Source organism: Arachis hypogaea, chromosome 12 (genome assembly GCF_003086295.3).
Source record: "Arachis hypogaea cultivar Tifrunner chromosome 12, arahy.Tifrunner.gnm2.J5K5, whole genome shotgun sequence".
Lineage (NCBI taxonomy): Eukaryota > Viridiplantae > Streptophyta > Magnoliopsida > Fabales > Fabaceae > Arachis > Arachis hypogaea.
Genome location: NC_092047.1, coordinates 41,546,972 through 41,569,869, shown reverse-complemented (window position 1 = coordinate 41,569,869; position 22,898 = coordinate 41,546,972). Strand labels below are relative to the sequence as shown.

Genomic DNA, 22,898 nt, shown 5'->3' with positions numbered 1-22,898 from the left:
TTTGTTCAAATTGACAACAACAACTTTACCTTTTTTTGCTGAGGCCTCCACCTTACGTTTTCTAGGGCAGGTTCTTTTGTTGTGACCAAGTGCAAAACAGTAGGAACATTTTTGTTGTTCAGTCCTGGATAATTTAGCCAGTGGTCCATTGTTGCGTGGCTCATCACCAGTCTTGTTCCGGCTTAGTTTTGGGTGCCCTATTGGTTTCCTAAACACTGGTGGCAACACATCATCATTCTCAGTCCGAGCCTAGAGATTTGGTCCATTCACTGGGTAGATTACATGTTGATAGCAGGCCACATAGGTCTCCTTCCTGTAGCACTTGTTCACATAGTTCTTAACATCCAAACACATTTTCCTAATGCAACTCATGGCATGCTCACAAGGGTAACCTGTTAGTTGAAACTTTCTACAGGAGCACTCATGTAAGTTTAAGTCCACAACAAATTTGTCTCTATTACCCTGACTGCTACACACCTCATACTTGTCCCTACCTGCATATATGGCCAACCATTCCCCACCCTTATCAAACTCTCTTTCAATTTTCTTGTTTATTTTTGGCAAAATTTCTCTAGCATATGTAACTATACTTTGTCTGTTGTCAGCCCACCTATTTATTAGATAAACCCTAATATCTTCTAACATAGACACAATGGATTTCTCTCTAGCCTCTACAATAACAGAGTTAAAACACTCACACATGTTGTTTACAAGTGTATCAACTTTAGGAAAATAATTAAACCTGGACTTGCTCCAATACTTGGCAGGGATCTCCATGAGATGATTATAAGCGCCTTGATCAATCAGCTGAATCTCCTTCATCCTTCTCTCCCACTCCTGGATATATGTTGCCTTTGCAGCCTTCCACAACATCATCTTTAGCTGTACACCTGGGAACCTTTTTCTGAAATTGCTATATAAGTGCCTGACACAAAACCTGTGGTCTATGCCAGGCAGCAACTCATCAAAGGTAGGGATCAATCCCTTGGAAGCAGAATTTAAAAAATAGCACCAGTCAATAATAGCACAACATGAATTAAAGACAAAATTAATTAGACAATTTTAGTTGAGTACTGCTTAGATTGAGAGATACCTTTTGCTGGTCGCTCATGAATGTACACCATCCGATCTTATCAACTCCCGAATCGTCACACAGATTCAGCAAAAACCATCTCCACGAGTCTTTTGTCTCTGCTTCAACAACAGCATAGGCAATTGGCAAAATCTGATCATTGGGGTCCCATCCAATGGCTGTTAGAAGTTGACCCCTATATGGAGTCTTGATAAAGCATCCATCAAGGCTGATCATGGGTCTGCACAACATGAAACTCTGTTTGCAAGCATCTAAGCAGATATAGATCCTCTCAAATCGTGGTCTCATGTCCTTACCAGGAATTGGTGTCTCCAATTGAAATTCAGGAGGTCTTTCCACTTGTATCTGGACAGTGGAACCTGGATTTGACCTCAGTAACTCGGCAGCATAGTCATGAATCCTCCTATGTTGCTCTCCATAAGTACCATTAATCTCATCCAAGGCTTGCTGCTTCACTCTGGCAGCTTTGGTTATTGTGAGATCAACATTCCACTTGCTCTGAGCCTTCTTTATCAAAGTTTTCAACTTGATTTTAGGGTTCTTGGTGCACGAAATCGTGATCACAACACTTCTTCACAACTTCGCACAACTAACCAGCAAGTGCACTAGGTCGTCCAAGTAATAAACCTTACGTGAGTAAGGGTTGATCCCACGGAGATTGTCGGCTTGAAGCAAGCTATGGTCATCTTGTAAATCTCAGTTAGGCAGATTAAATTGGTTATGAGGTTTTGATAATTAAAATATAAATAAAACATAAAATAAGATAGAGATACTTATGTAATTCATTGGTGAGAATTTCAGATAAGCGTATGGAGATGCTTTGTTGCTTCTGAGCCTCTGCTTTCCTATTGCCTTCTTCCAACCATGCGTTACCTCCTTCCATGGCAAGCTGTATGATCCTTTCGGATGAAAACAAATCCATATACGCTGTCACCGCACGGCTAATCATCTGTCGGTTTCCGCTAGTGTCGGAATAGGACCATTGTCCTTTTGCACACTGTCACTGCACCCAACATTCGCAAGTTTGAAGCTCGTCACAGTCATCCCTTCCCAGATCCTACTCGGAATACCACAAACAAGGTTTAGACTTTCCGGATCTCAAGAATGCTGCCAATGGTTCTAGCCTATACCACAAAGGTTCTATTCGCAGATTCAGATGCTCTATTGTCAGGAGAGACGATGTGAATCGTTGATTAGAGACCCAAGAGAATATACTCTGGCTGGCGTCCAATGACTACGTTGAACATCATGTAGACCGCTTTGTGGTTGTCAGGCACGCGGATCTTGGCTAAGCGAGTAACGAAGATTGGGTGATTGTCACGGGTCACCCCTTCATTCTGACTTAACTGAATTAAGAACAAGAGTATATCTTGGAGATGAAGTAGGGTGAATTAAAGGAAAAACAATAGTACTTGCATTAATTCATGAAGAACAGTAGAGCTCTACACCTTAATCTATGGGGTGTAGAAATTCCACCGTTGAAAATACATAAGTGAAAATAGGGTAGGCATGGCCAAGTGGCCAGCCTCCCATGGAGGTCTCAAAGTGTAAAAGTTACATAAGATTAAAGATAAGCTGTAAAATAAACCTCTAAAAGTAGTTTTTATACTAAACTAGTTACTAGTGTTTACAAAAAATGAATAACTAAGTGCAGATAATGCAGAAATCCACTTTCGGGGCCCACTTGGTGTGTGCTTGGGCTGAGCATTGAAGCTTTTTCGTGCTTAGGCTATTCCTGGAGTTAAACGCCAGCTTTGGTGCCAGTTTAGGCGTTTAACTCCAATTCTGGTGCCAGTTTGGGCGTTTTATGCCAGAAATTTTAGGCTGACTTTGAACGCTAGTTTGGGCCATTCAATATCGGACAAAGTATGGACTATTACATATTGCTGGAAAGCCCAGGATGTCTACTTTTCAACGCAATTAAGAGCGTGCTAATTGGGATTCTGTAGCTCCAGAAAATCCACTTCGAGTGCAAGGAAGACAGAATCCAACAGCATTTGCAGTCCTTTTTCAGCCTCTAAATCAGATTTTTACTCAGGTCCCTCAATTTCAGCCAGAAAATACCTGAAATCACAGAAAAACACACAAACTCATAGTAAAGTCCAGAAATGTGATTTTTGAATAAAAACTAATAAAAACATGATAAAAACTAACTAAAACATACTAAAAACTATGTAAAAACAACGCCAAAAAGGGTATAAATTATCCGCTCATCACAACACCAAATTTAAATTGTTGCTTGTCCCCAAGCAACTAAAAACAAGATAGGATAAAAATAAGAGAATATACAATGAATTTTAAAAATATCAATGAAGATTAGTCTCAATTAGATGAGCGAGACTTGTAGCTTTTTGCTTCTGAACATTTTTGGCATCTCACTTTATCCTTTGAAGTTCAGAATGATTGGCATCTATAGAAACTCAGAATTCAAATAGTGTTATTGATTCTCCTAGTTCAGTATGTTGATTCTTGAACACAGCTACTTTATGAGTCTTGGCTGTGACCCTAAGCATTTTGTTTTTCAGTATTACCACCGGATACATAAATGCCACAGACACATAACTGGGTGAACTTTTTCAGATTGTGACTCAGCTTTGCTAGAGTCCCCAGTTAGAGGTGTCTAGAGCTCTTAAGCACACTCTTTTTGCTTTGGACCATGAATTTAACCGCTCAGTCTCAAGCTTTTCACTTGACACCTTCATGCCACAAGCACATGGTTAGGGACAGCTTGATTTTGCCGCTTAGGCCAGGATTTTATTCCTTTGGGCCCTCCTATCCATTAATGCTCAAAGCTTTGGATCCTTTTTACCCTTGACTTTTGCTTTAAAGGGTTATTGGCTTTTTGCTCTTGCCTTTTGGTTTAAAGAGCTATTGGCTTTTTCTGCTTGCTTTTTCTTTTTCTTTATTATTTTTTTCGCCATTTTTTTCCGCAAGCTTCTTCTTTTCACTGCTTTTTCTTGGTTCAACAATCAATTTTATGATTTTTCAGATCATCAATAACATTTATCCTTTTTTATTATTCTCTCAAGAGCCAACAATTTTAACATTCATAAACAACAATATAAAAAATATGCACTGTTCAAGCATTCATTCAGAAAACAAAAAGTATTGCCACCACATCAAAATAATTAAACTATTTTAAAATTTGAAAGTCATGTACTTCTTGTTCTTTTTCAGTTAAAAACTTTTTTTTTAAAGAAAGGTGAAGGATTCATAGGACATTCATAGCTTTAAGGCATAAACACTAAACACTAATGATCATGTAATAAAGGCACAAACATAGATAAAACATAAAGCATAGAAATCGAAAAATGGAAAAATAAGAACAAGGAAATTAAAGAACGGATCCACCTTAGTGATGGCGGCTTTTTCTTCCTCTTGAAGATCTTATGGAGTGCTTGAGCTCCTCAATATCTCTTCCTTGCCTTTGTTGCTCCTCTCTCATGGCCTTTTGGTCCTCTCTAATTTCATGGAGGATGATGGAGTGCTCTTAGTGCTCCACTCTTAGTTGCTCCATGTTGGAACTTAAATCTTCTAAAGAAGTGTTGATTTTCTCCCAATAGTTATGTGGAGGAAAGTGCATCCCTTGAGGCATCTCAGGGATTTCTTAATGAGAAATTTCCTCATGCTCTTATTGAGGTCCATGAGTGGGCTCTCTTATTTGCTCCATCCTTTTCTTAGTGATGGGCTTGTCCTCTTCAATGAGGGTGTCTTCCTCTATGACAACTCCAGCTGAATTGCATAGGTGACAGATGAGGTGAGGGAAGGCTAACCTTGCCAAAGTGGAGGGCTTGTCCGCCACCTTGTAGAGTTCTAGAGGTATGATTTCATGAACTTCTACTTCCTCTCTATTCATGATACTATGGATCATGATGGTCCGATCTATAGTAACTTCAGACCAGTTGCTAGTGCGAATGATAGAGCGTTGGATAAACTCTAGCCATCCCCTAGCCACGAGTTTGAGGTCAGGCCTTCTCAATTAAACCGGCTTGCCTCTTGAGTCTCTCTTCCATTGAGCTCCTTCCACACAGATGTTCATGAGGACTTAGTCCAACCTTTGATCAAAGTTGACTCTTCTAGTAAAAGGATGATGATCTCCTCTCATTGGTGGCAAGTTGAACGCCAACCTTACATTTTCCGGACTGAAATCTAAGCAATTCCCCCGAACCATTGTGAGCCAATTCTTTGGGTTCGGGTTCACACTTTGATCATGGTTCTTAGTGATCCATGCATTGGCATAGAACTCTTGAACCATTAAGATCCCGACTTGTTGGATTGGGTTGGTGAGAGTTTCCCAACCTCTTCTTCGAATTTCAAGTCGGATCTCCGGATATTCACTCTTTTTGAGCATAAAGGGGACCTCGGGAATCACTTTTTTCTTGGCCACAACTTTATAGAAGTGGTCTTGATAGACCTTTGAGATGAATCTCTCCATCTCCCATGACTTGGAGGTGGAAGCAATTGCCTTCCCTTTCCTGTTTCTAGAGGTTTCTCCGGCCTTAGGTGCCATTAGTGGTTATGGAAAAACAAAAAGTGGGGCTTTTTCCACACCAAACTTAAAATATTTGCTCGTCTTCGAGCAAAAGAAGAAAGAAAGGAGGAGAAGAAGAAGAAGAAATTGAGGAGATGGAGATGTGTGGTGGGTTCGGCCAAGGTGGGTAATAATGTGTATATTGTGTGAAAATGAAGGTAGTGAGGAGGGGTATTTATAGGGTAGGGGAGAAAGAGATTTCGGTCATTTAGGGGTGGGTTTGGGAGGAAAATTGTTTGAATTTGAATGGTGAGGTAGGTGGGGTTTAATGATGGATGGATGTGAGTGGTGAAGAGAGTATGGAGAAGAGGGTAGGATTTGATAGGTGAAGGGTGTTTGGGGGAGAGGTATTGAGGTGATTGGTCAAGGGTGTATGGGGAAGAGTGTTATGGAAAGGTGTGAAGAGGAGAAAAGAAGAGGTGGGGTAGGTGGGGATTCTGTGGGATCCACAGATCCTGAGGTGTCAAGGAATTCGAGTCCCTGCACCATTTTGGCATTTAAACGCCCTCAGTGTGCCAAATCTGGCGTTTAACGCCAGCTCTGCTACCTTTCCTGGCATTAAACGCCAGTCTGCTGTCCCATTCTGGTGTTTAACGCTGGCCAGACACCCTTTTCTGGCGTTAAACGCCCAGAATGCAGCCAGGCTGGGCGTTAAACGCCCATTCTGCTATCCTTACTGACGTTTAAATGCCAGTAAGTCTGTCCTCCAGGGTGTGCTGTTTTTTTATGATGTTTTTTATTTTGCTTTAATTCTGCAGTTGTTTTTGTGACTTCACGTGATCATCAACCTAAAGAAAACATAAAATAATAATGGAAAATAAATATATAAATATAATTAAATAAAATTGGGTTGCCTCCCAATAAGCGCCTCTTTAATGTCAATAGCTTGACAGTGAGCTCTTAGAGAGCCTCACAGAGATTCAGAGCTTAATGTTGGCCTCCCAACACCAAACTTAGAAGTTGAGTGTGGGGGCTCTGTTTGACTCTGTATTGAGAGAAGCTTTTCATGCTTCCTGAAGAACAAAATTCTCGCGCAATCTAGAATTTTCACGAATAAATTCCCGTTGTAAGTATAGCTTCTAGACCGACAAGAATTCCTTTCTTACAAAAGTTTTGGTTGTCACAAGTAACAAACCCCTTTGAAATTGATAACTGAAGTATTTAAACCTCGGGTCGTCTTCTCAAGGAATTGCAGCGAGGTGTTCTTATTATTGGTTATGAGTCTTGTAAATTGGGGGTTTTTAAAATAAGGAACAAGTAATTTAAATGACAGAAAAATAAATTAATAATAATAAAACTCTTGGCAAGGTATGAGAATTAGAATTCCTATCATAGTTATCCTTATCAATGGTGATGAGAATTATATTTTTACTCCCACTAAGTCAAGTGGTTAAATTAAATTAACACCTAAAGTCCTAGTCAACTCCTAAGGAAAGACTAGAGTTATAGGAATCTAAATCAATCAGCAAAGATATCAATTATCAATCACAATGAGTTTGACAACTCAAGAGTTACCAATTAATCAACCAAAGCCAAGAATTTAGAAAGCTAAATAAAAATCATAGATATAAAATACCTCAAATTGCATTAATAAAGATATCAAATGTAACATGGAAAAGTTCATAAATTAAATTAGAAAAATAAATAAAAGGAACATTGATCCTGGAAATTGAGAAGAAATTGTAAGTTGAAATAATAAAAATCCTAAATCCTTTAGGAGGAATCCTAATCTAAAATCCTAAGAGAGAGGAGAGAACCTCTCTCTCTAAAAACTACATCTAAATTATGAAAAGTGAATAATGGAAGACAACTTAATGAATGGATGTATTCTCCCACTTTATAGCCTCTAATCTGTGTTTTTTGGGCCAAAAACTGGGTCAAAAACAGCCCAGAAATTGCCCCCAGCGATTTCTGTTACATTCAGGTCGCGGAAAAGTGACGCGGAAGCGTCGTCTACGCGTTTGCGTGGATTGGGTTTTCGCCAGGTCACGCATCCGCGTGATCCACGCGTTAGCTTTCCAACGCAACTGGAACCGCGTCATTTGGACCTCTGTAGCTCAAGTTATGACCGTTTGAGTGCGAGAGGGTCAGGCTGGACAGCTTAGCAACTTCTTCAACTTCTTGTTTCCTTCCATTTTTGCATGCTTCCTTTCCATCCTCTAAGCCATTCCTGTCCTATAATACCTGAAATCACTTAACGCACATATCAAAGTATCGAATGGTAATAAAAGAGGATTAAACATAGTGAAATTAAGGCCAAAGAAGCATGTTTTCAATCATAGCACAAAATTAGGAAGAAAAACGTAAAACATGCGATTTTTATCAATAAGCGTGAGAATAATGGATGAAAAACCACTCAATTTAGCACAATATAAACCATAAAATAGTGATTTATCAACCTCCTCACACTTAAACATTAGCATGTCCTCATGCTAAGCTTAAGAGAACTAGAAGAGTGAAAGGGAATGGTAAGATGTATGAAATGCAACCTATCTATATGAATGCAACTACATACAGAAATGATTCTACCTACTTGGTCAAAAGTAAATAAGTTCTTTAGGATAAACATAAATCAAATTCCACTAATTCAAATTATACAGTAAAAACAAGTAACTTGTAAGAAGACAGCTCATGAAAGCAGGGAACATAGAATCAAGCATTGAACCCTCACTAGTAGTGTATATCACTCTAGTCTCTCAAGTGTATAGGGTAATTCACTCTACTCTTCTCTAATCATGCTTTCTAAACTTTGTTCTTCATCTAACCAATCAACAAATATTTAGTATACCAATGCAAACATCATGAGGTCTTTTCAGGGTTGTAATGGGGCCAAGGTAAGGGTGAGGGTATATATATGGCCAAGTGAGCTATAATATGAATCTTTAATTAACCTAAGCTCTTCACCTATACACACACTCTATATATTTTAAATTCATGCCTAGCTACCCATAATTCCCACTTTTACAATACATATTCATGTATCAACTTTTCTTTAATTTTATCACATATGCATTGATTTTTCATTAACTTAACATTGGGGTAATTTTGTCCCCTTATTTATTGAATATTTTTATTTTTTTATTTTTTTTATTTTTTTATTTAAAATAAAGCAAAAATAACATCAACGCACATGGATTTTTGATTTTTCTGTTTTACATGAGTAGGCACCCAAATTCCTAATATTTTGTCAATGAAACACTATACACTTTCATCAACCCAAGTTTCCACCATTTCCCATACTTAATTGATACACATTTTCTATCTTAAGCTATCCAAAGATTCAATTTGGGATATTTAAGTGTTTTTCTGCTTATAGTAATGTGGTTATAGAACAGAATGGGATTAAAAGGCTCAAGGGGACTAACAAGGGTGATGTAAAAGGTAGGCTTATTTGGGATTAGTGAGCTTAAAACAAGTAATGGCCTCAATCATATGCAAGCATGTAAATACACTAAATAATGGACATATAGAATGGAACAAAGCAAAGATTGCAATTCTAGAGAAGAAAACACACAAGAATAAAAATTTATGGTTAAATAATGTAACCATATAAATAAGCTCAAAATCTCACAGGTTGTGTATTCTTTGGCTCAAAAACCATGTTCCAAATACAACTTCCAAACAAGTTTAACACAATTTTTTCAATTTAAATTAGTGAAATACTATAAAAATTTATTGAAAAAGAAAATATTACTTCAACCAAGTAGTAACTAAATGCATAAAATCAAACAAACATGCAAATGCAGCAATTAACAAATTAACATTGGTGTTGAAAAAAGAACTAACTAACCCATGGAGATCGGTATCGACCTCCCCACACTTAAAGATTGCACCGTCCTCGGTGCATGCTAAGATGTACAAGTGGATGGGCTGCTCCAACTGATGCCTTTCTCTATAGATTGTGCAGATTGACTTGCCTATCTCCCCAGTTAGAAGCTTTCCCTTTCCCTTCCTCGATGGCCATCCTGAAAGAAGAGAAAAAGAAGGAAAGTAACCCAGAAATAAAGATAAGACATAAATAAAATATGGGTGTTAATGTCAAATAATAAAGGTCTCAATTACATGGTAGCTACAACATGCAAGTGAGAAAATAGTGGAAGCAAATGGCATATCAATAGTGCAAAAGTTGCAACAATGGGGAAGAGAGTGTGGGTAATGCAAGATAGTTTAAGTGCATATCAATGCAAAAGGAATATCAGTATTATAAAAATTAGCATTGACTTATGAATAATATACCCAATCACAATAAAACAAGTCAAGAAGCACCATAATAATGCAAAAAAAATGCAATAGTTGAAGAAGAGAATTTTAACACCAATGGAAAAGAAAAAAGAAAGTAAGAAAGGGGGAAGAAAGAAATAAGAAGGGAAAGAAAAGATTAGATTTGGGGAAGAAAAGGTAAGATATTTGGCTGATCTGGATAAGCTGTACGGCGCAGGCGACGTGGACGCGTGAGTGATGCGTTCGCGCGGATAGCGCTTCTACGAAATGACGCGGATGCGTCATCCACGCGGTCGCGTGGATCGATTTGTGCCATTAGCGCGAGGGCAGCCTCGCGGTCGCGCAACTCTCTGTTTGAAACTCATATTGTCAAATTTTAGGGTGACACAGTCGCGTGGGGTCGCGATCGCGTGGTTGGCCTTTTTTTGAAAAACGGCGCGGATGCGTGGGGCACGCGGACGCGTGGGGCACGCGTTCGTGTGGTAGGGCTGTGCTTCTAGCACGGTTCCAGCGCCACTCCATCACAACTTGATGCCATACACCCCTTTTTACGTCAATTTTTAGGGCACGCATTCGCGTGGGTGACACGGACGCGTGGGAGGCATTTTTTCCACATGACGCGGATGCGTCAGCAACGCAGTCGCGTGGGGTCAAATTGTGCTAAAGGCGCGCCTCCAGCCACGCTGTCGCGTGACTCTCTGTAAAATCTCTTTTCTTCCTTGAGGCATATATGACGCGGACGCGTCGTCGACGCTGTTGCGTCACGTGCGAAATATTTTTTTTAATAATAATGCAGTATGCAGAATGCAATGCTAATATGAGCGTTATGCATGATTCCAGGTTTAATAGAATAAAACTAAAAACAAACAAAACGAAATAAAATTAAAATTGAGAAAGGAACGATCATACCATGGTTGGGTTGTCTCCCACCTAGCACTTTTAGTTAAAGTCCTTAAGTTGGACATTTGGTGAGCTCCCTATTATGGTGGCTTGTGCTTGAACTCATCCAGAAATTTCCACCAATGTTTGTAATTCCAATGGCCTCTGGGATCCTAAACTAGGCGCAGAAAGCCTTCAAGCAGGTTAAAGCAAGTGACAAGGCCCCAAGAGTGTTGATTTCTAGACTGAATTCTGGGGTCCCAAACCTTGCTTTTGCACCCGTCTTCTTGTTGATCATCATGATTCCATCCGGGTGGCAAGCAATCTGAATTCTCTATGGAGTACCAAACTCTTCTTTTAGATCTAACCAAATTATCACCGGTCGAGTCCTTATATCTAACTCTTGAAATTTTAACCTTGATGAGCCTGGATTTGTAACTCCAATCACTAAACAGTCTCCTCTTACGCTTTATGCCACAAAGCTTCCTGAGTTGGCCGTCCATTTCAAGAATACCGTACTCAAGTGGGATATGAAAACGAGCAGAGATAAGTTTTACCCACTCAAGTGAAGGAGTAGACGACAACCTAGGTGGAGAAGTCTCCAACATTCTTGACAAAGCGTACTCAACTCCCGTCCGCCCTTTTCTAAGGATTTTCGCTTCCACATTATTCTCAGACTCAATCAGGGAAGAGTCTTCATATTCAAGGAGTTCATTTACGGATGTAGATTTATCACTAGGAGGACTTGATCCATGATTCTCATCACCAAGGGAACTTACTTCTTGATCTATCACATCCAAGTCTTCATAGGGAATATGCCATGGAGGTTGTGCACTAGCCTTCTTGACATCAATTTCAATCTTATTGGAGGGGTACTCTACAATCCTAGATTCCCATGGAGGTTCAGCATCTTCTAAATCTTCAACCACTTCTTCCTCTGCAACTATTATGGCTTCCTCCACTTGTTCCAATACAAAGTCATGCTCCTCATTGTCCACCGAAGTTTCTAGTGTTTCCTTCATGCTTCGCTCTTCTTTTGATTCCCCACATGTAGCCATGGGAGTACTTTGAATGCTCAGATGTTGGGAAGCTAATTTATTTACTACCTCGGTTAAGGCAGTAGCGAGTTCCAGTACGCCCCTTTGCATCTTCGCTTGCCCTTAAAGAAGAACGCGAAGGGTGTCGTCCATTGGAGATTGGGGTAGATATGAGGGTTCATTGGTTGGGAGAGAGGGCTCATAATATGGAGGTGGTTCTTCTTGATAAGGATATGGAGATGGTGAATATTGAGGTGGTGGTTCTGGGGAGTAATTGGGTTGGAATTGGGGTGGATCTATGTATGGCTCATATGGCTCATAGGGTGGTTGGTATGGTGGATAAGGGTTAGAATCATGTGATGGTGTTTGGTAGTAAGGGGCTTGTGAGTATGGTGGTCCAAAGGTTTGTTGAGGAGGCAGTTCATAATCATGTGGTGGGCCTTGTTGGTAACTACAAGGGGATCCACCATATCCATCATCTTGATACGCTCCCTGGAATGGCTCTTGACCATAGTAATTTGGTGGAGGTTGGTTGTCACGAAAAGGTCCACCATAACTATTGTCTTGGCATGCATTATGGGACGGTCTTTGTCTGTGGTACTGTGGAAGGTGTTGTTGCCGAAAGGGTTGATCAGATCCTCGTGGCTCCTTCCATCTCTGATTGTTTTGACCTTGATGCACGTTCCTATTATAATTTTCATTCCTTGCAACAACATTGGAACCAAACTCAAAGCGATAGGGGTGAGAACTCATAGTAGCTAATAAAAATTAAAAAGGAAAATAAAAAGAAACAAATAAACAAGCAAAAGAAAAATATTTACAATAACCAATAATAAGGCACACGTTTGCAATTCCCCGGCAACGGAGCCATTTTTGAAGAACAAAACTCTCGTGCGATCTAGAATTTTCACGAATAAATTCCCGTTGTAAGTATAGCTTCTAGACCGACAAGAATTCCTTTCTTACAAAAGTTTTGGTTGTCACAAGTAACAAACCCCTTTGAAATTGATAACCGAAGTATTTAAACCTCGGGTCGTCTTCTCAAGGAATTGCAGGGAGGTGTTTTTATTATTGGTTATGAGTCTTGTAAATAGGGGGTTTTTAAAATAAGGAACAGGTAATTTAAATGACAGGAAAAATAAATTAATAATAATAAAACTCTTGACAAGGTATGAGAATTAGAATTCCTATCCTAGTTATCCTTATCAATGGTGATGAGAATTATATTTTTGCTCCCACTAGGTCAAGTGGTTAAATTAAATTAACACCTAAAGTCCTAGTCAACTCCTAAGGAAAGACTAGAGTTATAGGAATCTAAATCAATCAGCAAAGATATCAATTATCAATCACAATGAGTTTGACAACTCAAGAGTTACCAATTAATCAACCAAAGCCAAGAATGTAGAAAGCTAAATAAAAATCATAGATCTAAAATACCTCAAATTGCATTAATAAAGATATCAAATGTAACATGGAAAAGTTCATAAATTAAATTGGAAAAATAAATAAAAGGAACATTGAACCTGGAAATTGAGAAGAAATTGTAAGTTGAAATAATAAAAATCCTAAATCCTTTAAGAGGAATCCTAATCCTAAATCCTAAGAGAGAGGAGAGAACATCTCTCTCTAAAAACTACATCTAAATTATAAAAAGTGAATAATGGAAGACATCTTAATGAATGGATGCATTCCCCTACTTTATAGCCTCTAATCTATGTTTTCTGGGCCAAAAACTGGGTCAAAAACAGCCCAGAAATTGCCCCTAGCAATTTCTGTTACGTTCAGGTCGCGGGAAAGTGACGCGGAAGCGTCGTCTACGCGTTCGCGCGGATTGGGTTTTCGCCAGGTCACGCATCCGCGTGATCCACGCGTTCGCGTCATCTGGCTTCGAGGCAGCTATGGCAAATTATATATCGTTCCGAAGCCCCGGATGTTAGCTTTTCAACGCAACTAGAACCGCGTCATTTGGACCTCTGTAGCTTAAGTTATGACCGTTTGAGTGCGAGAGGATCAGGCTGGACAGCTTAGCAACTTCTTCAACTTCTTGTATTCCTTCCATTTTTGCATGCTTCCTTTCCATCCTTTGAGCCATTCCTGTCCTATAATCCTTGAAATCACTTAACGCACATATCAAGGTATTGAATGGTAATAAAAGAGGATTAAACATAGTGAAATTAAGGCCAAAGAAGCATGTTTTCAATCATAGCACAAAATCAGGAAGGAAAACGTAAAACATGCGATTTCTATGAATAAGCGTGAGAATAATGGATGAAAAACCACTCAATTTAGCACAATATAAACCATAAAATAGTGGTTTATCACTTCCTCTCCATGGTTACAGATGGAGATCCTTGAGCCTTAAACACAAGGTAGTCCTCATTCAATTGAAGGACTAACTCTCCTCTGTCCACATCAATCACAGCTTTTGCTATGGCTAGGAAGGAATTTCCAAGGATGATGGATTCATCTTCATCCTTCCCAGTGTCTAGGATTATGAAGTCTGCAGGTTTGGCCATGTTGGACATATTGATGGCTTTGCACTCTCTTTTTGGATTCTCTTCTGTATTGCTTCGGAGAGTACTTGGAGGGAGTTCAGTAACTCTTTTACTCAGCTGACCCACTTGTGCCTCCAAATTTCTAATGGAGGACCTTGTTTTAGTCATGAAACTATGAGTGGTCTTACTTAGATCAGAGATTATGGTTGCTAAGTCAAAGAGGCTCTGCTTAGAATTCTCTGTCTGTTGCTGAGAAGATGATGGAAAAGGTTTGCTATTGCCAAACCGTGGTCTCCCACCATTATTATTATTGAAGCCTTGTTGAGGCTTCTGTTGATCCTTTCATGAGAGATTAGGATGATTTCTCCATGAAGGATTGTAAGTGTTTCTGTAGGATTCTCCCATGTAATTCACTTCTTCCATTCCAAGATTCTCAGGGTCATAAGCTTCTCCTTCAGAGGAGGCTTCCTTAGTACTGCCGAATGCAGCTTGCATTCCAGTCAGACTCTGAGAGATCATGTTGACTTGCTGAGTCAAGATTTTATTCTGAGCCAATATGGCATTTAGAGTATCAATCTCAAGAACTCCTTTCTTCTGAGTTGTCCCATTATTCACAGGATTCCTTTCAGAGCTGTACATGAACTGGTTATTTACAACCATTTTAATGAGTTTCTGGGTTTCTTCAGGCGTCTTCTTCAGATGAAGAGATCCACCAGCAGAGTTGTCCAATGACATCTTAGACAATTCAGACAGACCATCATAGAATATACATAAGATGCTCCATTCTGAAAGCATGCCAGAAGGACACCTTCTGATCAATCGCTTGTATCTTTTCCAAGCTTCATAGAAGGATTCACTTTCCTTCTATCTGAAGGTTTTGACTTCCACTCTAAGCTTACTCAACTTTTGAGGTGGAAAGAATTTGGCTAAGAAATCATTGACTAACTTTTCCCAAGAGTTCGGGCTTTCTTTAGGTTGTGAGTCAAACCATGTCCTAGCTCTATGATGAGCGGATAATTTATACGCTTTTTGGCATTGTTTTTAGTATGTTTTTAGTAGGATCTAGTTACTTTTAGGGATGTTTTTAATAGATTTTGTGTTAAATTCACATTTCTGGACTTTACTATGAGTTTGTGTGTTTTTCTGTGATTTCAGGTATTTTCTGGCTGAAATTGAGGGACTTGAGCAGAAATCAGATTCAGAGGTTGAAAAAGGACTGCTGATGCTGTTGGATTCTGACCTTCCTGCACTCAAAGTGGATTTTCTGGAGCTACAGAGCTCGAAATGGCGCGCTTCCAATTGCGTTAGAAAGTAGACATCCAGGGCTTTCCAGAAATATATAATAGTCCATACTTTGGCCAAGCATTGACGACGTAAACTGGCGTTCAACGCCAGCTTTCTACCCAAATCTGGCGTCCAGCGCCAGAAAAGGATCCAAAACCAGAGTTGAACGCCCAAACTGGCACAAAAACTGGCGTTCAACTCCACAAATGGCCTCTGCACGTGCAACACTTAAGCTCAGCCCAAACACACACTAAGTGGGCCCCGAAAGTGGATTTATACATCAAATACTTACTCATGTAAACCCTAGTAGCTAGTTTATTATAAATAGGACCTCTTACTATTGTATTAGGCATCTTTGGATTACCTTATGATCTTTTGATCACGTTTTAGGGGGCTGGCCATCTCGGCAATGCCTGGACCTTCACTTATGTATTTTTAACGGTAGAGTTTCTACACTCCATAGATTAAGGTGTGAAGCTCTACTGTTCCTCAAAGAGTAATGCAAAGTACTACTGTTTTCTATTCAATTCTTCTTATTTCTCTTCTAAGATATCCATTCGCACCCAAGAACATGATGAAGGTGATGATTATGTGTGACGCTCATCATCCTTCTCCCTTATGAACGCGTGCCTGACAAACACTTCCGTTCTACATGAAATAAGCTAGAATGAATATCTCTTAGATCTCCTAACCAGAATCTTCGTGGCGTAAGCTAGAATGATGGCGGCATTCAAGAGAATCCGGAAGGTCTAAACCTTGTCTGTGGTATTCCGAGTAGGATTCAATGATTGGATGACTGTGACGAGCTCCTAACTCGCGATTGCAGGGCGTTAGTGACAGACGCAAAATGATAGTAAATCCTATTCCAGCATGATCGAGAACCGACAGATGAATAGCCGTGCCGTGACAGGGTGCGTGAGCATATTATTCACTGAGAGGATAAGATGAAGCCATTGACAAGGGTGATGCCTCCAGACGATTAGCCGTGCCGTGACAGGGCATTGGATCATTTTCCCGTGAGATGACCGAAAGTAGCCATTGACAGTGGTGATGTATCACATAAAGCCAGCCATGGAAAGGAATGAGACTGATTGGATGAAGATAGCAGGAAAGCAGAGGTTCAGAAGAACGAAAAGCATCTCCATTCGCTTATCTGAAATTCCTACCAATGAATTACATAAGTATCTCTATCCCTATTTTATTATATAATATTCGAAAACACCATTATCAATTTATATCTGCCTGACTGAGATTTACAAGGTGACCATAGCTTGCTTCATACCAACAATCTCCGTGGGATTCGACCCTTACTCACGTAAGGTATTACTTGGACGACCCAGTGCACTTGCTGGTTAGTTGTATCGAAGTTGTGACAACTATGAATTAAGATCAGAGCACCAAGCTTTGGAGCCATTACCAGGATTTGTTCGAGCCTGGAGAACACAATTTCGTGCACCAAGTTTTTGGCGCCGTTGCTGGGGATTGTTTGAGTTTGGACAACTGACGGTTCATCTTGTTGCTCAGATTAGGTAATTTTCTTTTCGTTTTCTTTTCAAAAAAATTTTTCAAAAATATTTCAAAATTTTCTCCTTTGTTTTCGAAAAAAAAAAATATTTTTCTTCAGAATTTTTAAGAATGAATTCTAGTGTTTCATGAAGCATGTGAAGCCTGGCTGGCTGGCTGGCTGTGAGCAATGGGACACCTATGAAGAAGGGAGTTCTTGAAGTTGATACTCTGAATGCCATATTGGCTCAGAATAAAATATTGACTCGGCAAGTCAATATGATTTCTCAGAGTCTGCATGGAATGCAAGCTGCATCCAACAGTACTCAAGAGGCATCTTCTGAAGAAGAAGCCTATGATCCTGAGAACCCTGCAATAGCAGAGGTAAATTACTTAGGTGAACCTTATGGAAACACCTATAACTCAACATGGAGAAATCATCCAAATTTCTCATGGAAGGATCAAAAGCCCCAACAAGGCTTTAATAATGGTGGAAGAAACAGGTTTAGCAATAGCAAGCCTTTTCCATCATCAACTCAGCAACAGACAGAGAACTCTGAACAAAATGCTTCTAATTTAGCAAATCTAGTCTCTGATCTATCTAAGGCCACTGTAAGTTTCATGAATGAAACAAGGTCTTCCATTAGAAATCTGGAAGCACAAGTGGGCCAGCTGAGTAAAAGGATCACTGAAATCCCTCCTAGTATTCTCCCAAGCAATACAGAAGAGAACCCAAAAGGAGAATGCAAGGCCATTGACATAAGCGCCATGGCCGAACCTGTGAGGAGAGGAGAGGACGCGAATCCCAAGGAGGAAGACCTCCTGGGACGTCCAGTGATCAATAAGGAGCTTCCCTCTGAGGAACCAAAGGACTCTGAGGCCCATCTAGAGACCATAGAGATCCCATTGAACCTCCTTATGCCCTTCATGAGCTCTGATGAATATTCCTCTTCTGAAGAGAATGAGAATGTTACTGAAGAGCAAACTGCCAAGTTTCTTGGTGCAATCATGAAGCTGAATGCCAAATTATTTGGCATTGATACTTGGGAAGTTGAACCTCCCTTGTTCATCAATGAACTAAGTGATCTGGATCAACTGACATTGCCTCAGAAGAGACAGGATCCTGGAAAGTTCATAATACCCTGTACCATAGGCACCATGATCTTTAAGGCTCTGTGTGACCTTGGTTCAGGAATAAACCTCATGCCCCTCTCTGTAATAGAGAAACTGGGAATCTATGGAGTGCAAGCTGCTAAAATCTCATTAGAGATGGCAGACAGCTCTAGAAAACAGGCTTATGGACAAGTAGAGGACGTGTTAGTAAAGGTTGAAGGCCTTTACATCCCTGTTGATTTCATAGTTCTGGATACTGGAAAGGAAGAGGATGAATCCATCATCCTAGGAAGACCTTTCCTGGCCACAGCAAGAGCTGTGATTGATGTTGACAGAGGTGAAATATTCCTCCAATGGAATGAGAACTCCCTTGTGTTTAAAACTCAAGGATCTCCCTCTGCAACCATAGAGAGGAAGCAGAAAAAGCTTCTCTCCAAGCAGAGTCAACCAGAGTCCCCACAGTCAAACTCTAAGTTTGGTGTTGGGAGGCCACAACCAAACTCTAAGTTTGGTGTTGAACTCTCATATCCAAACTCTAAGTTTGGTGTTGGAGAGTCTCAACAAGGCTCTGCACATCTGTGAGGCTCCATGAGAGCCCACTGTCAAGCTATTGACATTAAAGAAGCGCTTGTTGGGAGGCAACCCAATGTTTATCTAATTCTTATTATTATTATTTTTCATGTTTTCTTAGGTTCATGATCATGTGGAGTCACAAAATAAACAAAAAAATCAAAAACGGAATCAAAAACAGCAGAAGAAAAATCACACCCTGGAGGAGCATCTGTCTGGCGTTCAAACGCCAGAACAGAGCATAATTCTGGCGCTGAATGCCCAGAATGGGAGCATCCTGGCGCTGAACGCCCAGAACAAGCATGGTTCTGGCGTTCAACGCCAGAAATGGCAGCAAATGGGCGTTGAACGCCCAAAATGGGCACCAACCTGGCGCTGAACGCCCAGAGTTGTGTGCAAGGGCATTTTACATGCCTAAATTGGTGCAGGGATGTAAATGCCTTGACACCTCAAGATCTGTGGACCTCACAGGATCACCTCAGGATCTGTGGACCCCACAGGATCCCCACCCACCTCCACTCACTCTCTTCTCTCTTCTCAATCATCCTCTATTCCCAATAAACACTCTTCCCTAATTAACCCTTTACCACTCACATCCAAACACCCACTTTCCTTCAAAATCCAACATCTCTTTCCCACCCAATCCCACCCATATGGCCGAATACACATCTCCCTCCATCTCCTCCATATCTTCTTCTTATTCTTCTATTCTTTCTTCTTTTGCTCGAGGGCGAGCAACATTCTAAGTTTGGTGTGGTAAAAGCATAGCTTTTTTGTTTTTTCCATAACCATTGATGGCACCTAAGGCCAGAGAAACCTCTAGAAAGAGGAAAGGGAAGACAAAAGCTTCCATCAAGGGTCTATAGCTCAGTGGTAGAACATTTGACTGCAAATCAAGAGATCCCTGAGATACCTCAGGGGATACATTTTCTTCCACACAATTATTGGAAGCAACTAAGGGTGGAACATCAAGAGCACTCCATCATCCTTCATGAAATCAGAGAAGATCTAAAAGCAATGAAGGAGGAGCAGCAAAGACAAGGAAGAGACATAGAAGAGCTCAAGGACATCACTAAGGTGGACTCATTCCTTGTTCTTACTTTCTCTGTTTTTCATTTTCTATGTTATGTGCTTATCTATGTTTGTGTCTTCATTACATGATCATTAGTAGTTAGTAACTATGTCCTAAAGTTATAAATGTCCTATGAATCCATCACCTCTCTTAAATGAAAAATGTTTTAATTCAAAAGAAAAAGAAGTACATGAGTTTCGAATTTATCCTTGAACTTAGTTTAATTATATTGATGTGGTGACAATGCTTCTTGTTTTCTGAATGTATGCTTGAACAGTGCATATGTCTTTTGAAGTTGTTGTTTAAGAATGTTAAATATGTTGGCTCTTGAAAGAATGATGACTAGGAGACATGTTATTTGATAATCTGAAAAATCATAAAAATGATTCTTGAAGCAAGAAAAAGCAGCAAAGAACAAAACTTGCAGAAAAAAAAAAGGCGAAAAAAAAAATATATAGAAAGAAAAAGAAAAAGCAAGCAGAAAAAAGCCAAAGCTCTTAAAACCAAGAGGCAAGAGCAAAAAGCCAATAACCCTTAAAACCAAAAGGCAAGGGAAATAAAAAGGATCCCAAGGCTTTGAGCATCAGTGGATAGGAGGGCCTAAAGGAATAAAATCCTGGTCTAAGCGGCTAAACCAAGCTGTCCCTAACCATGTGCTTGTGGCGTGTAGGTGTCAAGTGAAAACTTGAGACTGAGCGGTTAAAGTCAAGGTCCAAAGCAAAAACAAAGAGTGTGGTTAAGAACCCTGGACACCTCTAATTGGGGACTTTAGCAAAGCTGAGTCACAATCTGAAAAGGTTCACCCAATTATGTGTCTGTGGCATTTATGTATCCGGTGGTAATACTGGAAAACAAAGTGCTTAGGGCCACGGCCAAGACTCATAAAGAAGCTGTGTTCAAGAATCATCATACTGAACTAGGAGAGTCAATAACACTATTCGAAATCTGAAGTTCCTATAGAAGCCAATCATTCTGAACCTCAATGGATAAAGTGAGATGCCAAAACTATTCAAGAGGCAAAAAGCTATAAGTCCCGCTCATATGATTGGAGCTATGTTTCATTGATAGTTTGGAATTTATAGTATATTCTCTTCTTTTTATCCTATTTGATTTTCAGTTGCTTGGGGACAAGCAACAATTTAAGTTTGGTGTTGTGATGAGCGGATAATTTATACGCTTTTTGGCATTGTTTTTAGTATGTTTTTAGTAGGATCTAGTTACTTTTAGGGATGTTTTTAATAGATTTTGTGTTAAATTCACATTTCTGGACTTTACTATGAGTTTGTGTGTTTTTCTGTGATTTCAGGTATTTTCTGGCTGAAATTGAGGGACTTGAGCAGAAATCAGATTCAGAGGTTGAAAAAGGACTGCTGATGCTGTTGGATTCTGACCTCCCTGCACTCAAAGTGGATTTTATGGAGCTACAGAACTCGAAATAGCGCGCTTCCAATTGCGTTGGAAAGTAGACATCCAGGGCTTTCCAGCAATATATAATAGTCCATACTTTGGCCAAGAATTGATGACGTAAACTGGCGTTCAACGCCAGCTTTCTACCCAAATCTGGCGTCCAGCGCCAGAAAAGGATCCAAAACCAGAGTTGAACGCCCAAACTGGCACAAAAACTGGTGTTCAACTCCACAAATGGCCTCTGCACGTGCAACACTTAAGCTCAGCCCAAACACACACTAAGTGGGCCCCGGAAGTGGATTTATACATCAAATACTTACTCATGTAAACCCTAGTAGCTAGTTTATTATAAATAGGACCTCTTACTATTGTATTAGGCATCTTTGGATTACCTTATGATCTTTTGATCACGTTTTAGGGGGCTAGCCATCTCGGCCATGCCTAGACCTTCACTTATGTATTTTTAACGGTAGAGTTTCTACACTCCATAGATTAAGGTGTGGAGCTCTGCTGTTCCTCAAAGAGTAATGCAAAGTACTACTGTTTTCTATTCAATTCTTCTTATTTCTCTTCTAAGATATCCATTCGCACCCAAGAACATGATGAAGGTGATGATTATGTGTGACGCTCATCATCCTTCTCCCTTATGAACATGTGCCTGACAAACACTTCCGTTCTACATGAAATAAGCTAGAATGAATATCTCTTAGATCTCCTAACCAGAATCTTCGTGGCGTAAGCTAGAATGATGGCGGCATTCAAGAGAATCCGGAAGGTCTAAACCTTGTCTGTGGTATTCCGAGTAGGATTCAATGATTGGATGACTGTGACGAGCTCCTAACTCGCGATTGCAGGGCGTTAGTGACAGACGCAAAAGGATAGTAAATCCTATTCCAGCATGATCGAGAACCGACAGATGAATAGCCGTGCCGTGACAGGGTGCGTGAGCATATTATTCACTGAGAGGATAAGATGAAGCCATTGACAAGGGTGATGCCTCCAGACGATTAGCCGTGCCGTGACAGGGCATTGGATCATTTTCCCGTGAGATGACCGAAAGTAGCCATTGACAGTGGTGATGTATCACATAAAGCCAGCCATGGAAAGGAATGAGACTGATTGGATGAAGATAGCAGGAAAGCAGAGGTTCAGAAGAACGAAAAGCATCTCCATTCGCTTATCTGAAATTCCTACCAATGAATTACATAAGTATCTCTATCCCTATTTTATTATATAATATTCGAAAACACCATTATCAATTTATATCTGCCTGACTGAGATTTACAAGGTGACCATAGCTTGCTTCATACCAACAATCTCCGTGGGATTCGACCCTTACTCACGTAAGGTATTACTTGGACGACCCAGTGCACTTGCTGGTTAGTTGTATCGAAGTTGTGACAACTATGAATTAAGATCAGAGCACCAAGCTTTGGAGCCATTACCAGGATTTGTTCGAGCCTGGAGAACACAATTTCGTGCACCACTCTATCTCTTACAGAAAAAGGGAAAAGCATAAGTCTGTAGACCTCAGGATTAACCCCATTGGTCTTAACAGTGTCACAGATTTGTAAGAATTCAGCTAAAAAATGATGAGGATCTTCCAATGAAAGTCCATAAAACTTGCAATTCTGCTGCATTAGAGAAACTAATTGAGGCTTAAACTCAAAGTTGTTTGCTCCAATTGCAGGAA

At 40.0% G+C, this 22,898-nt stretch overlaps 1 protein-coding gene across 1 annotated transcript in view; it reads right to left on the bottom strand.

Annotated features, from left to right (window-relative positions):
• Positions 1-249: 249 nt before the first annotated feature.
• The window catches only part of LOC140176710 (uncharacterized), a 36,932-nt gene continuing 14,283 nt past the window's right edge, over positions 250-22,898 (bottom strand). The window contains exons 2-3 of the mRNA XM_072208255.1: positions 1,094-1,557; positions 250-984 (exon numbers count right to left, since the gene is read on the bottom strand). Of these exons, the coding sequence (XP_072064356.1) occupies positions 250-984; positions 1,094-1,557 (1,199 nt within the window). The remainder of the gene's footprint in view (positions 985-1,093; positions 1,558-22,898) is intronic.